Raw genomic sequence first — 16,290 nt, forward strand, 5'->3', positions numbered from 1 at the left:
TTTATTTTCTTGGGCTCCAAAATGTCTGTGGACTGAGACTGCAGCCATGAAATGAAAAGATGCTTGCTCCTTGTAAGAAAAGCTGTCACAAATCATGTTGGTATATTAAAAAAGCAGAGACATCACTTTGCCAGCAAAGGATGTCTAGTCAAAGTTATGGTTTTTCCAGTAGTCATATCTGGATGTGAGAGCTGGACCATAAAGAAGGCTGATCACTGAAAAATTGATACTTTTAAATTGTGCTGGAAAAGACTCCTGAGAGTCCCTTGGACAGCGAGGAGATTAAACCAGTCAATCCTAAAGGAAATCAGTCCTGAATATTCATTAGGACTGATGTTGAAGCTGAAACTTCAATACTTTGGCCACCTGATGGGAAAGCTGACTCACTGTATAAAACACTGATGCTGGGAAAGATTGACAGCAAGAGCAGAAGAGGGCAGCAGAGGATGAGTTGGTTAGATGTCATCACTGACTCACTGCATATGAATTTGAGCAAAGTCCCGGGAGATAGTGAAGGACAGGGAAGTCTGGAGTTCTGTATTCCATGTGGTTGCAAAGTGTCAGATTCAACTTTTGACTGAAGAATAACAATAAAAAGTGCTTAATTTAGATTGTTGTAATCATTATCAAAATTTTTCCTCCACTTTTCCCCCCTTTCTTCTCAGTGCATTTGCTTACTTAAATATCTCCCATTTAAGTTAAGCAAAATAAAATTCCTTAGAATCTACATGGTCCTCTAGTTCCAACCTCACTGAACTTAAAATTTATATAAAATATGTTCATTATCCTCTCTTAAAATCACTGTAATCTGGCCTCTCCCTATGCCACCCTCAAATCATCAGTGACTTCTTTTCTGTCCTTACCTTACCTAAACTTTTCAGCCTTTGATGATATGGGAGCTACTTCATTTTTTAAATTCTCCGCCTATGGTTTCCACCATCTCTCCCAATTAATTTTCCTCCATTTCTCTCCCTGTTCTTTTTATGTTTTTTCTCAGCTCTAGAACTTTTGCACCTGTGTCTTCTACAGATTATATTTCTCATATTTTTTTTACATCTAGGCTGTCACCTGGTATGTAGCAGATGCTGCATAAACAATTCTTCAGCTTAGTTTGTCTATCCCTTAAGGTTAATTATCCTTGGTGTTCTACCCTTAACACTCTTCTCTAGTAATTCTACTTGTCTTCTTTGATTGATTTTTATTAATTTCAGTGGATTTACTTATCTTGTGGATTAGTTCCCTCTTTCCCTTTCATATATTTTCCAGTGCCCTTTATCTATGATAGTGCTTGTAATTGTTGATTAAGTGTACATACAGAAATTTATTCAAGCCAAATTGACCAAATAGGACATTTCAGCTTCTCTGCTTAACCACTGTACATAAAGTAAACATGGAGGGTTTTAACTTTTAAGCACGTTCCAAAAGTGAATACCCTTGTGAAATACTAATATATTATTAGTTCAATACTTGAAAATTTCTAATAAAGCCATTTTACTTTTATTACTAGTCATAGAAATAAAATTACTGTGTGTATATATCATTGTGTTCACTTCTTATCTATGAAATATTAGCTTCAGTAATTTAGACTTACTCTAATACAAGTTCCAGATTATTTATATATTTATATAATAACTTAGTATAAATAATTAGGTATAAATTATATACACACTTATATAGGGATATTTTTAAAGTATTGAAACCCATGTTGCTTTTATTCATCAGTGTTCAGGAGGTCTTAGCTACTACTGTAGTACAAAAAAAGAAATTGGTAAAAAATAATACAAAGAAAGCAATCTCAGTATTTACAAACGATATATTTTTTATGCATTAAACCAAACAGTAAAGAATCAACAGATAAATATTTAGATTAATAAATGTTTAATGAGTTGCTGAGATTAAAATTAATAGTCATCAGTTAAGATAATCCTATTTGGGTTTTACCTAGGAGCTCAGTAGTTAAGAAGCTGCCTGCCAGTGCAGGGGATATGGGTTCAATCCCTAGTCCTGTAAAATTCTGCATACCAAGGAACAGCTAAGCCTGTGTTCAACAGCTGCTGAGCCTGTACTCTAGCACCTGTGTACTGCAACTACTGAGCCCCCAGTCACTGCAACCAAAGATAGCCTGTGCGCAGCAGTGAAGACCTGGTACAGCCAGAAATAAATAAAATTTTAAAAAACAATCCTATTTGTTTTAATAGCTGCATCTCAGTAACTTAACAAAATTAAAGTTGTTTTTCATTAAAGTGGATTTTTAAAAATTGATACTCATTACCAGTGCCACTGCACATGCATATCTGTCTCAATAGATAGTAAACTCAGTGAGAGTAAGAGCCTCATCTTTGTTACTTACTGATGTATTCTTAGCAGAATTTCTAAATGTAAATCCAGTGGTATAATGCCAATCCTTCTTAAAAGTTTACTATATGTTCTCTATTACCTATAGAGTGAAACCCACACCCCCTTTCATGAGGTTTCACCCTGTTTACCACTTAAGCTTTCTTTTATCCTGTCCCCTGTCCTCAACTTTGTTTTTCTCCATAGGGCCATAATAACTTTTATCCATGCCTTTGCACTTACAACTTAATTTTTTTTTCTTTGAAATGTCAGTCTCATCTTCTTTGATAACCATTTTTGTTAACAGCTCAAGTACCATACTCATCAGAATGGTTTCCTCGGTCCTCCCCTCTCAATTCTGTCCTCTCCACTCTTGACAGCAAGTCTGAATGTTGTTCTTCCTCTATGCATCCATAGTACTTGCTCATATTGCTTTTATGACCCTTGTACATTTTACCTGGGGCTTCACTGGTGGCTCAGATGGTAAAGAATCCACCTGCAATGCAGGAGACCAAGGTTCAAGACCTGGGTCGGGAAGATCCCCTGGAGGGGAATGGCCACCCACTCCAATATTCTTGCCTCATCCCATGGACAGAGGAGCTTGGCAGGCTACATACAGTTCATGGGGTTGCAAAGTGTTGGACACAACTGAGTGACTAACTTTCACAGTTTACTTATTTCTCACAACACTAGCCTATAAACCTGTAAGAGCAGGAATGCTGTACCTCATTTAACTTATATTTTCACTGTATATGCGGTTTGAAAACCCAAAGATTTTAAATAAAAGTTTACAAAATAAGGAATATTAGTGTGGATGCTGTTGGAGCAATTCAACCCCAATCCAATCCCAAGTGAGAGTGATGAGAGCGTGAACTAAAAGAATGACAAATAGGGAGGGAAAGAAGTTGTTTTAAAATGAGTGTGTATCATTGGTGAAATATAACTTCCAGTTGTCTGACTTGGAGAGTATAGAAGCTATTCATCTAGATGAGAATTAGAAAAATAATAGAGTTATGGGGGGAAAACCAGTATGATACTACTTAAATTTTGGTAGTTTCTAGTGGTAATTATGACCACATTAAAGAGTTGAATAATAGAGTTACTCTGAAATGTCTAGTGAAAATATATTTTAAAATTAAGTTGTAAATTGTAAAAAAAACTTTATGTATACAGATGTACATAATCAAGCATACAGAATGGAAAGTATTATGAAACAAGTCTTCTGTATCTACCCACATCTTTTCCTTCATCTCTCCCTGATTAGATGGCTTGGAGGTCATGGTAGTAAGTTCTGTTGTCACGTGTGGATCAAATATCTTTGTCAACACCTATAATCCTAAACTTTGAGGGAACTTCTAAAAACCCAGAAGAATCTAAGCTTGTAGGAGATAAATTTATTTTTCCATCTTCAGCATTTACCTTCCTCTAATAAAGAAGGCTTTAAATACATGTCTGTAAGTGGATTAGAAGCTGGAGCAATTCCAGTGGATGTCTAGGCACTATCGACTGAGTCAGCCACTTCTCTGATTCTTTGAGGCAGGCCATGGAGAAACCCTACATTGCTGTTACAGAGTATGGATGCTTCAGCCCGTTGATGAACTTGAGAAACAAGCCAAGGATAACACCTTGACCTCATTGTGTTGTTGAGAAAATACTTTGATCCTTTGCACCGCATTAACCCATGTCTGTCTGTCTAGTGCCAATCATGCTGGCGTTTTGCTCTCTTATGCTCCTCTTTTGTGTGTGTAAGTACTCCCTGGCTCATCCCTATAAATATTCCTTTCCATCATCATGGAGTCAGAAAGAGAAGGTTGGTTCATGTCTCCACCAGCTGTCTCTCTCCTCTTTCATCGATACTCCATGTAGAACCACTCTGCAGTGATAGCTCTTATGCTCAACTTTCTCTTAAGCTCTGCTGCTGCTGCTAAGTCGCTTCAGTCGTGTCCGACTCTGTGCGACCCCATAGATAGAAGCCCACCAGGCTCCCCTGTCCCTGGGATTCTCCAGGCAAGAACACTGGAGTGGGTTTCCATTTCCTTCTCCAGTGCGTTAAAGTGAAGTCGCTCAGTCGTGTCCAACTCTTCACGACCCCATGGACTGCAGCCTACCAGGCTCCTCCGTCCATGGGGTTTTCCAGGCAAGAGTACTGGAGTGGGGTGCCATTGCCTTCTCTGCTCTTAAAGGAATTATTAAACAACTGCTTCTACTCTCCTCTCCCCGTCACCTTATAGACATAAATATTTTGATTAATGTCATTTAAATGATTTTTTGACTTTTAAATGGACTTCTAATAGAAAACTGGCTTCCCTGGTGGCTCCTGTATTGCAGGAGACCTAGGTGTGATCCCTGGGTCAAGAAGATCCCCTAGGGGAGGAAATGGCAACCTACTCCAGTATTTTTGCCTGGAAAAGCCCATGAACAGAGGAGCCTTATGAGTTACAGTCCCTGGGTCACAAAGACTCGAACACAACTGAGTGACTAAACACACACACACACACTAACTTTCATTTCAGTTCAGTTCAGTTCAGTCGCTCAGTCGTGTCCGACTCTCCGCGACCCCATGAATCACAGCACGCCAGGCCTCCCTGTCCATCACCAACTCCCGGAGTTCACTCAAACTCACGTCCACAGAGTCGGTGATGCCATCCAGCCATCTCATTCTCTGTCGTCCCCTTCTCCTCCCGCCCCCAACCTTTCCCAGCATCAGAGTCTTTTCCAGTGAGTCAACTCGTCGCATGAGGTGGCCAAAGTATTGCAGTTTCAGCTTTAGCATCAGTCCCTCCAATGAACATCCAGGATTGATCTCCTCTAGAATGGACTGGTTGGATCTCCTTGCAGTATAAGGGACTCTCAAGAGTCTTCTCCAACACCACAGTTCAAAAGCATCGATTCTTCGGCGGTCAGCCTTCTTCACAGTCCAACTCTCACATCCATACATGACCACGGGAAAAACCATTGCCTTGACTAGACGGACCTTGGTTGGCAAAGTAATGTCTCTGCTTTTTAATATACTATCAAGGTTGGTCATAACTTTCCTTCCAAGGAGCAAGCGTCTTTCATTAGCACACGGTAAATGCTAAATTATATATTACTTTTTAATCTCAGCGACACAACTAGATAAATAAGTTTATCCTTATTCTACAAATGAAGAAAATGAGAATCAAAGATTTGTAGTTACTTGCCTCAAATATATCACAAGTATCACAACCAAAATTGGAACTCAAGTCTATCCTACTCTGTGTGTGTTAGTTGCTCAGTCGTGTCCAACTCTTTGCAACTCCGTGGACTTTAGCCCACCAGTCTGCTCTGTCCACAGAATTTTCCAGGCAAGAATACTGAAATGGGTTGCCATTTCCTTCTCCAGGAGATCTTCCTGACCCAGGGATCAAACCTGGGTCTCCTGCATTGCAGGCATATTCTTTACAGTCTGAGCCACCAGGTAAGCCCATTCTATTCCAGAGCCCTGCTTCTATTTCATATTACGTCATAGCTCTGGGAAGATATGATTTTGTAGTTATTAGAAAAGGAGGAAAGGCATGCATATTTTATAAACATAGTTTTATAAGTGACTTAAGTAGTATATCTTGTGAGGTAAGGAATTACCATTGGGACAATAGCCATATATAATTATTGGTACAAAGATTTTGTACCCTACTCAGAATATTTTTTTAATCCTAGATCAGATGTTACCAACATTCTTTTTTGTTGTTGTTTTGTTTGGCTGCAACGTACGGCTTGGGGAAATCTTAGTTCCTCACAGAGGATTGAACCCAGGACCCAGCAGTGAAAGCACAGAGTCTTAATCACTGGACAACTAGGGAATTAACCTCAACAGTCTTAAGTAAAGATTTGCACCATGATTTTCTCTGTAGCCTCTAACTTAGAGTATTCTTTTGCATCCTAGATCGGATTTATCAACATTCTTAAGATTTGCGCTGTTTCACTGTTTGCACTGTTGTGATGACTTGGCACTGGGTGCCCAGACATTTGGTCAAATGGTTATTCTGGATATGTCTGTGAGGGTGTTTCTGGATAAGATTAATAACACTTGAGTAGATAGACTGAGTAAATTATTGCCTCTTCTAATGCATGTGGGCCTCATCCAATCAACCAAAGACCTGAATAAAACATTAGTCATTTCCTGCCTTTGGCTTGGAACTGAAAAATAATCTCTTCCTAGGTTTCCAGCCTACCAGCTTTCAGAGTAGAACTGACACCATCAGCTGTCCTGGTTCTTAGACCTTTGGATTCAAAGTGAAACTACACCATTGGCTGTTCTGAGTCTCTGACTAGCCAACCATAATCTTGGGACCTCCACAATTTTATGAGCCAATTATGTGTATGACAACAGACTGGTTCCGAATAGGGAATGGAGTACGTCAAGGCTGTATATTGTCACCCTGCTTATTTAACTTAATATGCAGAGTACATCATGAGAAACACTGGTCTGGAAGAAGCACAAGCTGGAATCAAGATTGCTGGGAGAAATATCAATAACCCCAGATATGCAGATGACACCACCCTTATGGCAGAAAGTAAAGAGGAACTCAAAAGCCTCTTGATGAAAACGGAAGAGGAGAGTCAAAAAGTTGGCTTAAAGCTCAACATTCAGAAAACTAAGATCATGGAATCCGGTCCCATCACCTCATGGGAAATAGATGGGGAAACAGTGTCAGACTATTTTTTTGGGCTCCAAAATCACTGAAGATGCTGATTGCAGCCATGAAATTAAAAGACGCTTACTCCTTGGAAGGAAAGTTATGACCAACCTAGATAGCATATCACTGTATGGCAAAACCAATACAATAATGTAATTAGCCTCCAATTAAAATAAATAAAGCAGAGACATTACTTTGCCAACAAAGGTCCGTCTAGTCAAGGCTATGGTTTTTCCAGTGGTCATGTATGGATGTGAGAGTTGGACTGTGAAGAAAGCTGAGTGCCGAAGAATTGATGCTTTTGAACTGTGGTGCTGGAAAAGACTCTTAAGAGTCCCTTGGACTGCAAGGAGATCCAACCAGTCCATCCTAAAGGAGATCAGTCCTGGGTGTTCATTGGAAGGGCTGATGTTGAAGCTGAAACTCCAATACTTTGGCCACCTCATGCGAAAAGTTGACTCATTGGAAAAGACTCTGATGCTGGGAGGGATTGGGGGCAGGAGGAGAAGGGGATGATAGAGGATGAGATGACTGGATGGCATCACTGACTTGATTGACATGAGTTTGGGTAAACTCCGAGAGTTGGTGATGGACAGGGAGGCCTGGCGTGCTTCAATTCATGGGGTCACAGAGTCGGACACAACTGAGCGACTGAACTGATATGCATATAGACTATATTTACCTACATGCATGTACACACACAGCCCACACAGATATCACACGTATACCAGTAGTTATGTATATAACAAATAGGCTTATAGCCAAATATATGGCCTGTTGGTTCTTTTTCTCTGAAGAAAATACAACTGTTTTCTGTCTTACATTTCTTTGGAGCCTAAGCCTCTTATTATCTTTCTCCCTTTATGACACTTCATTCTTTGTGAGTGTTTGTTTGTAAGCTCAATTTTATTGACAACACATATTCTCGGTTCTTTTCCTCAAAATGGCAGGTTCACTTCCTTCACTTTGGAGAATATCTGCCAAATACCCAAGATAGAATAGCCATAATGTGTCTGTCATTTGACATTCTGCATAAATGGTAGCTGCATCTGTACTTTTCCTCAAGACGGCATAGTTCTTGGGTATATAGCAGAAGTGCTCTATATGGTCTTCCCATTTGGTCACACAGAAGTTAAAAGATGTATCCATAAGGAGCAAGGTTTAATAAAATCCGGAATTTTTAGCACTTCACTATATTAAAAAGCAGAGACATTACTTTGCCAACCAAGGTCCGTCTAGTCAAGGCTATGGTTTTTCCCGTGGTCATGTATGGATGTGAGAGTTGGACTGTGAAGAAAGCTGATCACCGAAGAATTGATGCTTTTGAACTGTGGTGCTGGAGAAGACTCTTGAGAGTCCCTTGGACTGCAAGGAAATCCAACCAGTCCATTCTAAAGGAGATCAATCCTGGGTGTTCATTGGAAGGACTTATGCTAAAGCTGAAACTCCAATACTTTGGCCACCTCATGTGATGAGTTGACTCACTGGAAAAGGGTCTGATGCTGGGAGGGATTGGGGGTAGGAGGAGACGGGGACGGCAGAGAATGAGATGGCTGGATGGCATCACCGACTCGATGGACATGGGTTTGAGTGAACTCAGGGAGTTGGTGATGGACAGGGAGGCCTGGAGTGCTGTGGTTCATGGGGTCGCAAAGAGTCGAACACGACTAAGCGACTGAACTGAACTGAACTGAAGGACAGTTTTAAGTGAAGTTGACTTTTTCCACCTTCCGAGTGCTTGGGGTGAATACAATAAATAGGTGTATTTCTTGATGGTAGCAATTTCATTCACATTTCTTTTGTACCATCATTGCAAGTGTCAGAATAGTGAGAAAAGCAACTACTTAATGTTTGTATGAAAATAATTTTAACTTCACAGGCTCCTGAGAGGGTTTCAGGGACCCTTGATGGTCCATGGCTACATTATCATGGCTACATTAGAGAAACAGTTTGATATGCTGTCTCACCAAATAGACGTGGTTACTGATGATGAATTTGGGTGATACTTGACCTTCTTTCTCTCCCTTCTTGTGATTTTTTTTCGTGATTTGTCAGCAACTGCAGTTCCATCAGATGCCTGTAGCATCTCTCTAAAGGAGAGTGGCAGAACAAATTCACCATTTGTTCCTTCATATTGTGTGTCTTGCATCTGCTTTGTTTGATCTTAGAAATTTGAAACCAGTAATGTCCTTTGAGACTTTATTTCCTAGATGACAACAGTAAGGTTCTAAGATCTGGAGGTCAGAGAGTAAACAATGGCAACGTGGAAACAAAGCTTTGACCTGGCTAGAGTAAAACTGTAACTATTGGCACTCACATTTAGAGCCATTCCTTGAATATGTTTTTTTCCAGAGCAGTTTCTCATCATTACTGTGCCTTCCAGCTTGTAAGCAGCCAATTTGGAATTTTCCTAAATTCAGATTAACAACATTTGGTAATAACATCAAATCTGTGAGGCACACAGAAAGTGAGGCATGCTGTCAGAATCAGAAACAATTCGACTTCCTAAGATCTGTAATCACCCAATTTGAAACCTTTGCATACTGGCAATATATTAAAGCATGCGTAGCATGCGCAGAAGTGAAAATGGAAATCTACTACAGGAATCCTCAATTTATGATTTGTCATGATCCTGTACCTAAATCTGCAGAATGGGGCATCCATTTTTTATACCCTTAAAGATACTGTTTTTGAAAGTTTCCCTTTTTTCATCTCTACCTATTTGATTTCCATATTCTTTCATTTCCACAGAAGTTCACTCCCACTTTCATTCTTAATATATCTCCCTCCTTACAGTTACTCAGAACACTGCTCACAAAATGACTACAGGTAACTTATTTTTCTAATACTGCAAATTGCATCATGTTACTGCCCCCTGCCCATGTGTGCACACACACTCTTAACACAGGCACATTATTTTATAGTCAGTAACTTTCTGTGATGATGAAAATACTCCTTATTTGCTGTATCATACAGTACACTACAGTAACCATTAGCCGCATGTGTTAGTGTTCTCCAGAGAAACAGAGCCAATTGGAGGGAAGATAGATAGATTGATTTACTCTGTAGAGTTAGTTTATGTGCTTTTGGAAGCTGAGCAGTCCTAACATCAGAAAACGGGTCCTAATAGTAAAACTAGCAGTAAAGTTGTAATCCAAGTTTTAATCCCAAGGAAGGAGAAGTCTGATACTCCAACTCAAAGACAGTCTGGCAGACAGAAAAAATTCTTTCTTACAGGACCTTTTGTTCTTTGCAGGCCTTTAATGGATTCAGTGAGTTCCACTCACATTAAGTAAAGCAACCTGCTTTCCTCAGTCTGCTGATTCAGATGTTCATCTCATCCAAAAACACCTTCACAGACAAACCCAGACACAGTGTTTAGCCAAATGTCTGGATACCCCCATGGCCCAATCAAGTTGACACATAAAAGTAACCATCATATTACATATAGCTGCTGCTGCTGCTGAGTCACTTCAGTCGTGTCCGACTCTGTGTGACCCCATAGACAGAAGCCCACCAGGCTCCCCCGTCCCTGTCTACTTAAAATATGGTTAGACCAAGGAACTAAACTTTTAATTTTTATTTAATTTTAAATAGTTTAAATTGGTATGCATGGCTCATGCTTACTATTTTGGATAACACAGAGTTGACTGTCTCAGTCTTAGAATGAAGCTTTGATTGATGATGTAGGACAATTCAGACTACTTCTCCAGCATCTCGCTTTCACCTGCGCTTGAAACTCCTCCTCTAGAACACAGCTACCATGTAAGAAGTCTAGCTACCTTGAGACTGCCATGCTATGAGGAAGCATTAAGCTGGTCACATGGAGAGTGCATCAAGAGGGAGAGAGAGCCCTGTCTGTTCTAGCTGTCCATCCCACCTGAAGGAGATGTGAGTGAGGAAATCGTACTGGACATCTCACCCAGGTGAATCAGGCCTTCAGGTGAGCTGCCACCTGACTCTGACCTGATCAGGCCTTCAGCCTGAGCTGCCACCTGACTGACCATATGAAAGCCTGCAAATAAGAAGCTCCATCTAACCCTACAGAACCATGAGAGAATAAGTTGTCTTAAGCCACTAAGTTTTGGGGTGATTTGCAAAGCAATAAATAACCAGAACAGAAGTATGCTAAGCAATCAAGGTTTCCTATTTCTCTGACTCACCTAGATCCCAGTCTTACTGTCTTTCTGTTTCCTTGCTTTTTGTGGTATAAACTTTTATGCTCAAAACTAAATTTGGGAAAGTCACAGTTAATCTGTCCTTTAACTATCTTGGATTTCTGACCTCATTTAAAAGGCTTTCCTGCTTTCAAATATTACAGCTTGAACCAATGTTGACTTTTCCTACCTTACTAAAGGTTGCTGCTGCTGCTGCTAAGTCACTTCAGTCTTGTCTGACTCTGTGTGACCCCATAGATGGAAGCCCACCAGGCTCCCCCGTCCCTGGGATTCTCCAGGCAAGAACATTGGAGTGGGTTGCCATTTCCTTCTCCAATGTGTGAAAGTGAAGTTGCTCAGTCGTGTCCGACCTTTAGCGACCCCACAGACTGCAGCCTACCAGGCTCCTCCATCCATGGGATTTTCTAGGCAAGAGTACTGGAGTGGCTCGCCATTGCCTTCTCCATACTAAAGGCTATAACCAGTTAATTTAACAAGCTTTTCTTTTTCAACCAGTTTTTTAAAAGTGTAATCCCAGAAGACATGTACCTGTGCTTCAGCATCAACATTTTAACATCTGGTTTGCTACCAGAAGGAAAAGAATGGGAGCAGAGAGAGGTTTGTTGGATAGATACTCAAATGATACTTGCTTATAAAAGCGATACCTCTTATTATGTAACAAGACTAGACATGTAATCAGATTCTATGTCAGTTTTTGATACAACTTATAATTGTGCTATTTAATGCAATTATACAGCCTCGAACTTTATCCCTAAATAGCATACTTTTTATTTCAGTGAGCTTAATATTTATAAAAATTTAAAAGGAATTTACCATTACATGTCATGAAAACAAGTGTGTGGGACAAGATTTACCATTATGATTGTTTTTAGTGAGCACTTTTTTGTGATTTACACTAAGAGGGCGAATTTTGGATCTGAAAATTCATTAAGACTCTGCTAAATCAGTGATTTTTTATTTTTCCTTCTAGTTCTAAGAACAGATAGAAGTGGCTATGGATAATTCATATGATTTCAATCAAAAAGGCTCATGTAATGGAATTCCACCTGAGAAGAAAAGCAACTTCCTTGTGTCAGAAGATCATGGACAGAAAATCTTAAGTATACTACAGAATTTTCGAGAACAAAATATCTTTTATGATTTCAAAATAATCATGAAAGATGAAATAATCCCATGTCATCGTTGTGTGTTAGCAGCATGCAGTGACTTTTTCAGGTACTTTTACCTTGTCTGTCTATCCCTCAGATTTTATGACACCACTAATTAAGTTATTTTTATGACTGTAACTCAATTTTTCCCCTAAGAACATGGAATAGTAATCTTTAATACTTAAAAAGAGATACTTAGAACCTAGATTAACTAATGATTTTTTTAATATGAAAATATAAGACTACCTTTTTTAAAGCTCAAGTCTTCCCAGGCTAGGATTTCCCAAAGTTAAACATTAGTCCTTATTGTTCTGGAAATAAAATTGTTTTGATGTGGGGTGAGTTTTGTTTGGGAGGTCCCCTGCACTGTATAATTTGGCAAAAGAGGAAAGGATAGACTGAGCAGAAATGGAAGCCAAGCTCAAAGAAAATGAAGCATCTGAGAAAAAATACATTTTGGACATGGGTTGTATCCCATGGATTGTCCAGGGAAGAGGGACTCTAACATGGAGAGTTTCTCTGCTCTTTAGCCTGGATCATCCTAAAGTGAGGAAAAGTACTTCCGGAGCAATTTCTGGAGAGCATTCAACTTGTTTTGATTCTGATTCTGAGTATAATTCAGTTCCCCAAGTAGATCATCCTGCAAAGAATGCACTAGTCATAACACTGTTAGAATCGACTATGATGACAGTGGGTTTCTGATTCTTCGTGGTTAAGGGTCAGACACATGACCTTAGTATTGTGGTAACTGTATGAAGGTAATGCCTCTGAGACCTATTCATCAGACAGGCAAACCTCTCTTGCTGACATTCTGACCTTCAGCCCTCCTAGTCATACTTTAATAAACTTAAATCCTAATTGCAGTATTTTGCATTAAGTTCAGTTTTAGAAGCAATTCTAAGTAAGCAGAATTTAAATCTCTAACAAACTTGATAAAAAAAAAGAGCAAGATATAAGATATAAAAGCATCTAGATACAAGTTAACTTATACTGGTTTTAACCCTTAATTTAACTTGTGTTTTACTACCAACATATAATTAAACCACACCCTTATCGCTCAAGATTAAATCTTACAGGTTGTACTTCATTCAGCAAGTTTATTGATATCTGCTGCTGCTAAGTCACTTCAGTCGTGTCCGACTCTGTGTGACCCCATAGACGGAAGCCCACCAGACTCCCCCGTCCCTGGGATTCTCCAGGCAAGAACACTGGAGTGGGTTGCCATTTCCTTCTCCTATTGATATCTACTACTCACTAAAAACCTTTTTTTTTTTTTGACTGCCCTATGTGGCATGCAGGATCTTCGTTCCCTGATGAGAGATCAAACCGTGCCCCTTGAACTGGAAGCGTAGAGTCTTATCCACCCACTCGACCCCCAGTGGAAGTCACTAAACACCAGTTTCTCTAGGGTTTCCTGCTTTGAATTTGAGAGCAGTGGCTCAGTGCTACGTCACAGTTTACTGAGGACAAGGGGAACTACACCTTTTACTAGCTTTTTGCCTAACTAGACTATATGTCTTCATGTATTCTTTTCATTTCTTCTCTCAGGTCACCTAAGTTATTCTTCTTCAGCTTCCACAGGGGCCCTAACTGGCCTTATGCTCTCCCATTTTCAGGTTCCACTAGTTTCTTTCCACCTCCCTTTGAATTCAGTTTTTCTTCCAAGGAACTATTTTTTTTGTTCCCTTATCCTTCATATCACCTCTTCATTAAAGGAAGCAGTACAGTATAATAGGTAAGTATTTGGCCTCTTTAGGCACATGCCCTAAATCTAAATTCCAGCTCCACCACTTATTAGACTGAACTTATGTGACTTAGTCTCGTTATGCTTCAGTTTCTTTATTTGTAAAAAATTAGGATAAGACAAATAGAATCTTGTTCATAAAGTCATTAATGAGAGTTGAAAGAAATAACATATATGCAATGATTAGGTCAGTCTTCCCTGGTGTCTTGGTGGTAAAGAATCCACCTGCCAATGCAGAAGAGGCAGGCTCAATCCCTTGGTCGGGAAGATCCTGTGGAAAAGGAAATGGCAACCGTTAGTATTCCTGCCTGGGAAATCCCATGGACAGAGGAGCCTGGTAGTCTATGGTCCATGGGGTTGCAGTGAGTCAGACACTACTTAGAGACTAAATAATAACAATTGATTAGTGTCCACTACTTTCAGTTATTATTGTTGAATTGTTATTAAGCTGAATTTGTTATTATTTATTATTATTATCATTAGCTTAATTTTTTTTTTTGCTGAAATTATTTCCAAATCTAGCCAAAAAATGGAAATGATTTGGTGTGAACATACAGTCTTATTTCTTTATAAAGCTTTAATGTTAACAGAATAAGAAGTTCATGTGAGCATTTGAATTGGCAGTCCTCTACTCTTTATGGTGGACTTATGCCTACTGCTTAGCTTTTTAGGGGTCTGTTTTCAAATGTTTAAAAATTACTGTTAAAACAATGTTTTGTAAAATTTGTACCTCTTCTGAAGTAAAACAAATGACAGTTTTATAATGACCTGAATCTTTTATGATATATATGATACTTTACTAAATGAGTATATAGTTCACATAAAAAGGTGTACAAATGTAGTTAGAAGGTCTGTATAATTTACACTCTTGTGGATAAGGCCATTAATACATAATTTTGTGTTATGATCAAACTCACTGGAGTATTGGGCTATAAACTTACAGGAATATTGGGGTATATAAAATTAAAAATAGCAGAAAAGTATACAGTGCATGGTAAATGCCCTTTATAATGTTTTTGGAAAATAAAAATTATGATTGAAATGTAGAGTCCCTGGAGACAAGATTCAAAAAGAAGCACACTATTGTATAACCAGTTTATGATAACAAGTAAATTTGAGATAGAAGTTAACTGAATACTTTAAAGATGAATAGGATGAAGTATAGAAGACATTACATGTCTTCTCAGAGACAGTGTGGAAGCTGATGGTAAATTAGAAATGCATACAATTTTAGAAAACTTTTTTTCCTCAAAATGATAGTAACAGCTAATGTGCTCAGTGCTCAGTTGCTATGCAACCCCATAGGCTGTAGATCGCCAGGCTCCTCTGTCCATGGAGTTTTTCAGGCAAGAATACTAGAGTGGGTTGCCATTTCCTACTCCGATAACAGCTAATATTTTGCATCAGTTAACTTAGTTGTTCCTCTCATAACTCGGTGACATAGGTACTACTAGTATCCTCATTTTCAGAAGAATTTGAAGTACGATTAAGTGATACCTCCCCAAGGTCACACAGTTAATAAGGCAGCCCTGATCTAGAGGCCACCCTCTTATTATTACCTTAAACTGCCTATAGATATCTTAATAATCTAATACGATTATCACCACAGGTTAATGTTTCTAAGTTGATCACATTATTGAAATATCCTGCACAATGTGGAACATGTATAAATTTTGTAACCATGTTTATTTGTTATTACATTAAGAAGTATTGAATATCCCTATTAGAAAGGGGATTTATCATCCTTTTCCTAAGGAGTGTTCTGTATTTGAAAGCCTCCTCATATTTTTCAGGTGGACCCCAGTGTTTCTTTAGTAGCTTTAGTTACTCTCTAGAACAGACTTTAATAATGAAATTTAGTTTTCCCCCAGTCCTACTTTGGGGCTTCCCTCATAGCTCAGATGGTAAAGAATCCACCTGCAGTGCTGGAGATGTGGGCTTGAAACCTGGGTTGGGAAGATACCCTGGAGGAAGAAATGGCATCCCACCCCAGTATTCTTACCTGGGAAATCCCATGGATGGAGGAGCCTGGCGGGCTACAGTCCATGGAGTTGAAAAGAGTCTAACACACTAACCAACTAAGCATGCCTGCAGAGTACTTGGGCACTGCTCACAAAGGTATCCTGAACAATTCTAGTACAAAAGCAAACCAGTGTTAAACCAGGCCCAAAGTCAGATGGTCTTTAGTCTTGACGAATGTTCAACTGGCAGCCTTTAGTTCTTTGTTG

The 16,290-nt window shown here is 39.2% G+C and overlaps 1 protein-coding gene across 7 annotated transcripts in view; it reads left to right on the top strand.

The window, feature by feature from the left end:
• KBTBD3 (kelch repeat and BTB domain containing 3) overlaps positions 1-16,290 on the top strand; it is a 69,243-nt gene that overhangs the window by 43,275 nt on the left and 9,678 nt on the right. For 3 of the 7 annotated variants that reach the window (XM_055422831.2, XM_088842868.1, XM_055422832.2), the window contains exon 2: positions 12,141-12,385. In XM_055422831.2, the coding sequence (XP_055278806.1) occupies positions 12,165-12,385 (221 nt within the window). In that variant the 5' untranslated portion in view covers positions 12,141-12,164. The other 4 variants (XM_055422835.2, XM_055422830.2, XM_055422833.2 and 1 more) reach the window with 4 other exon arrangements.

Source organism: Moschus berezovskii, chromosome 14 (genome assembly GCF_049115385.1).
Source record: "Moschus berezovskii isolate FMDL1 chromosome 14, NW_MosBer_1.0, whole genome shotgun sequence".
Taxonomy (NCBI): domain Eukaryota; kingdom Metazoa; phylum Chordata; class Mammalia; order Artiodactyla; family Moschidae; genus Moschus; species Moschus berezovskii.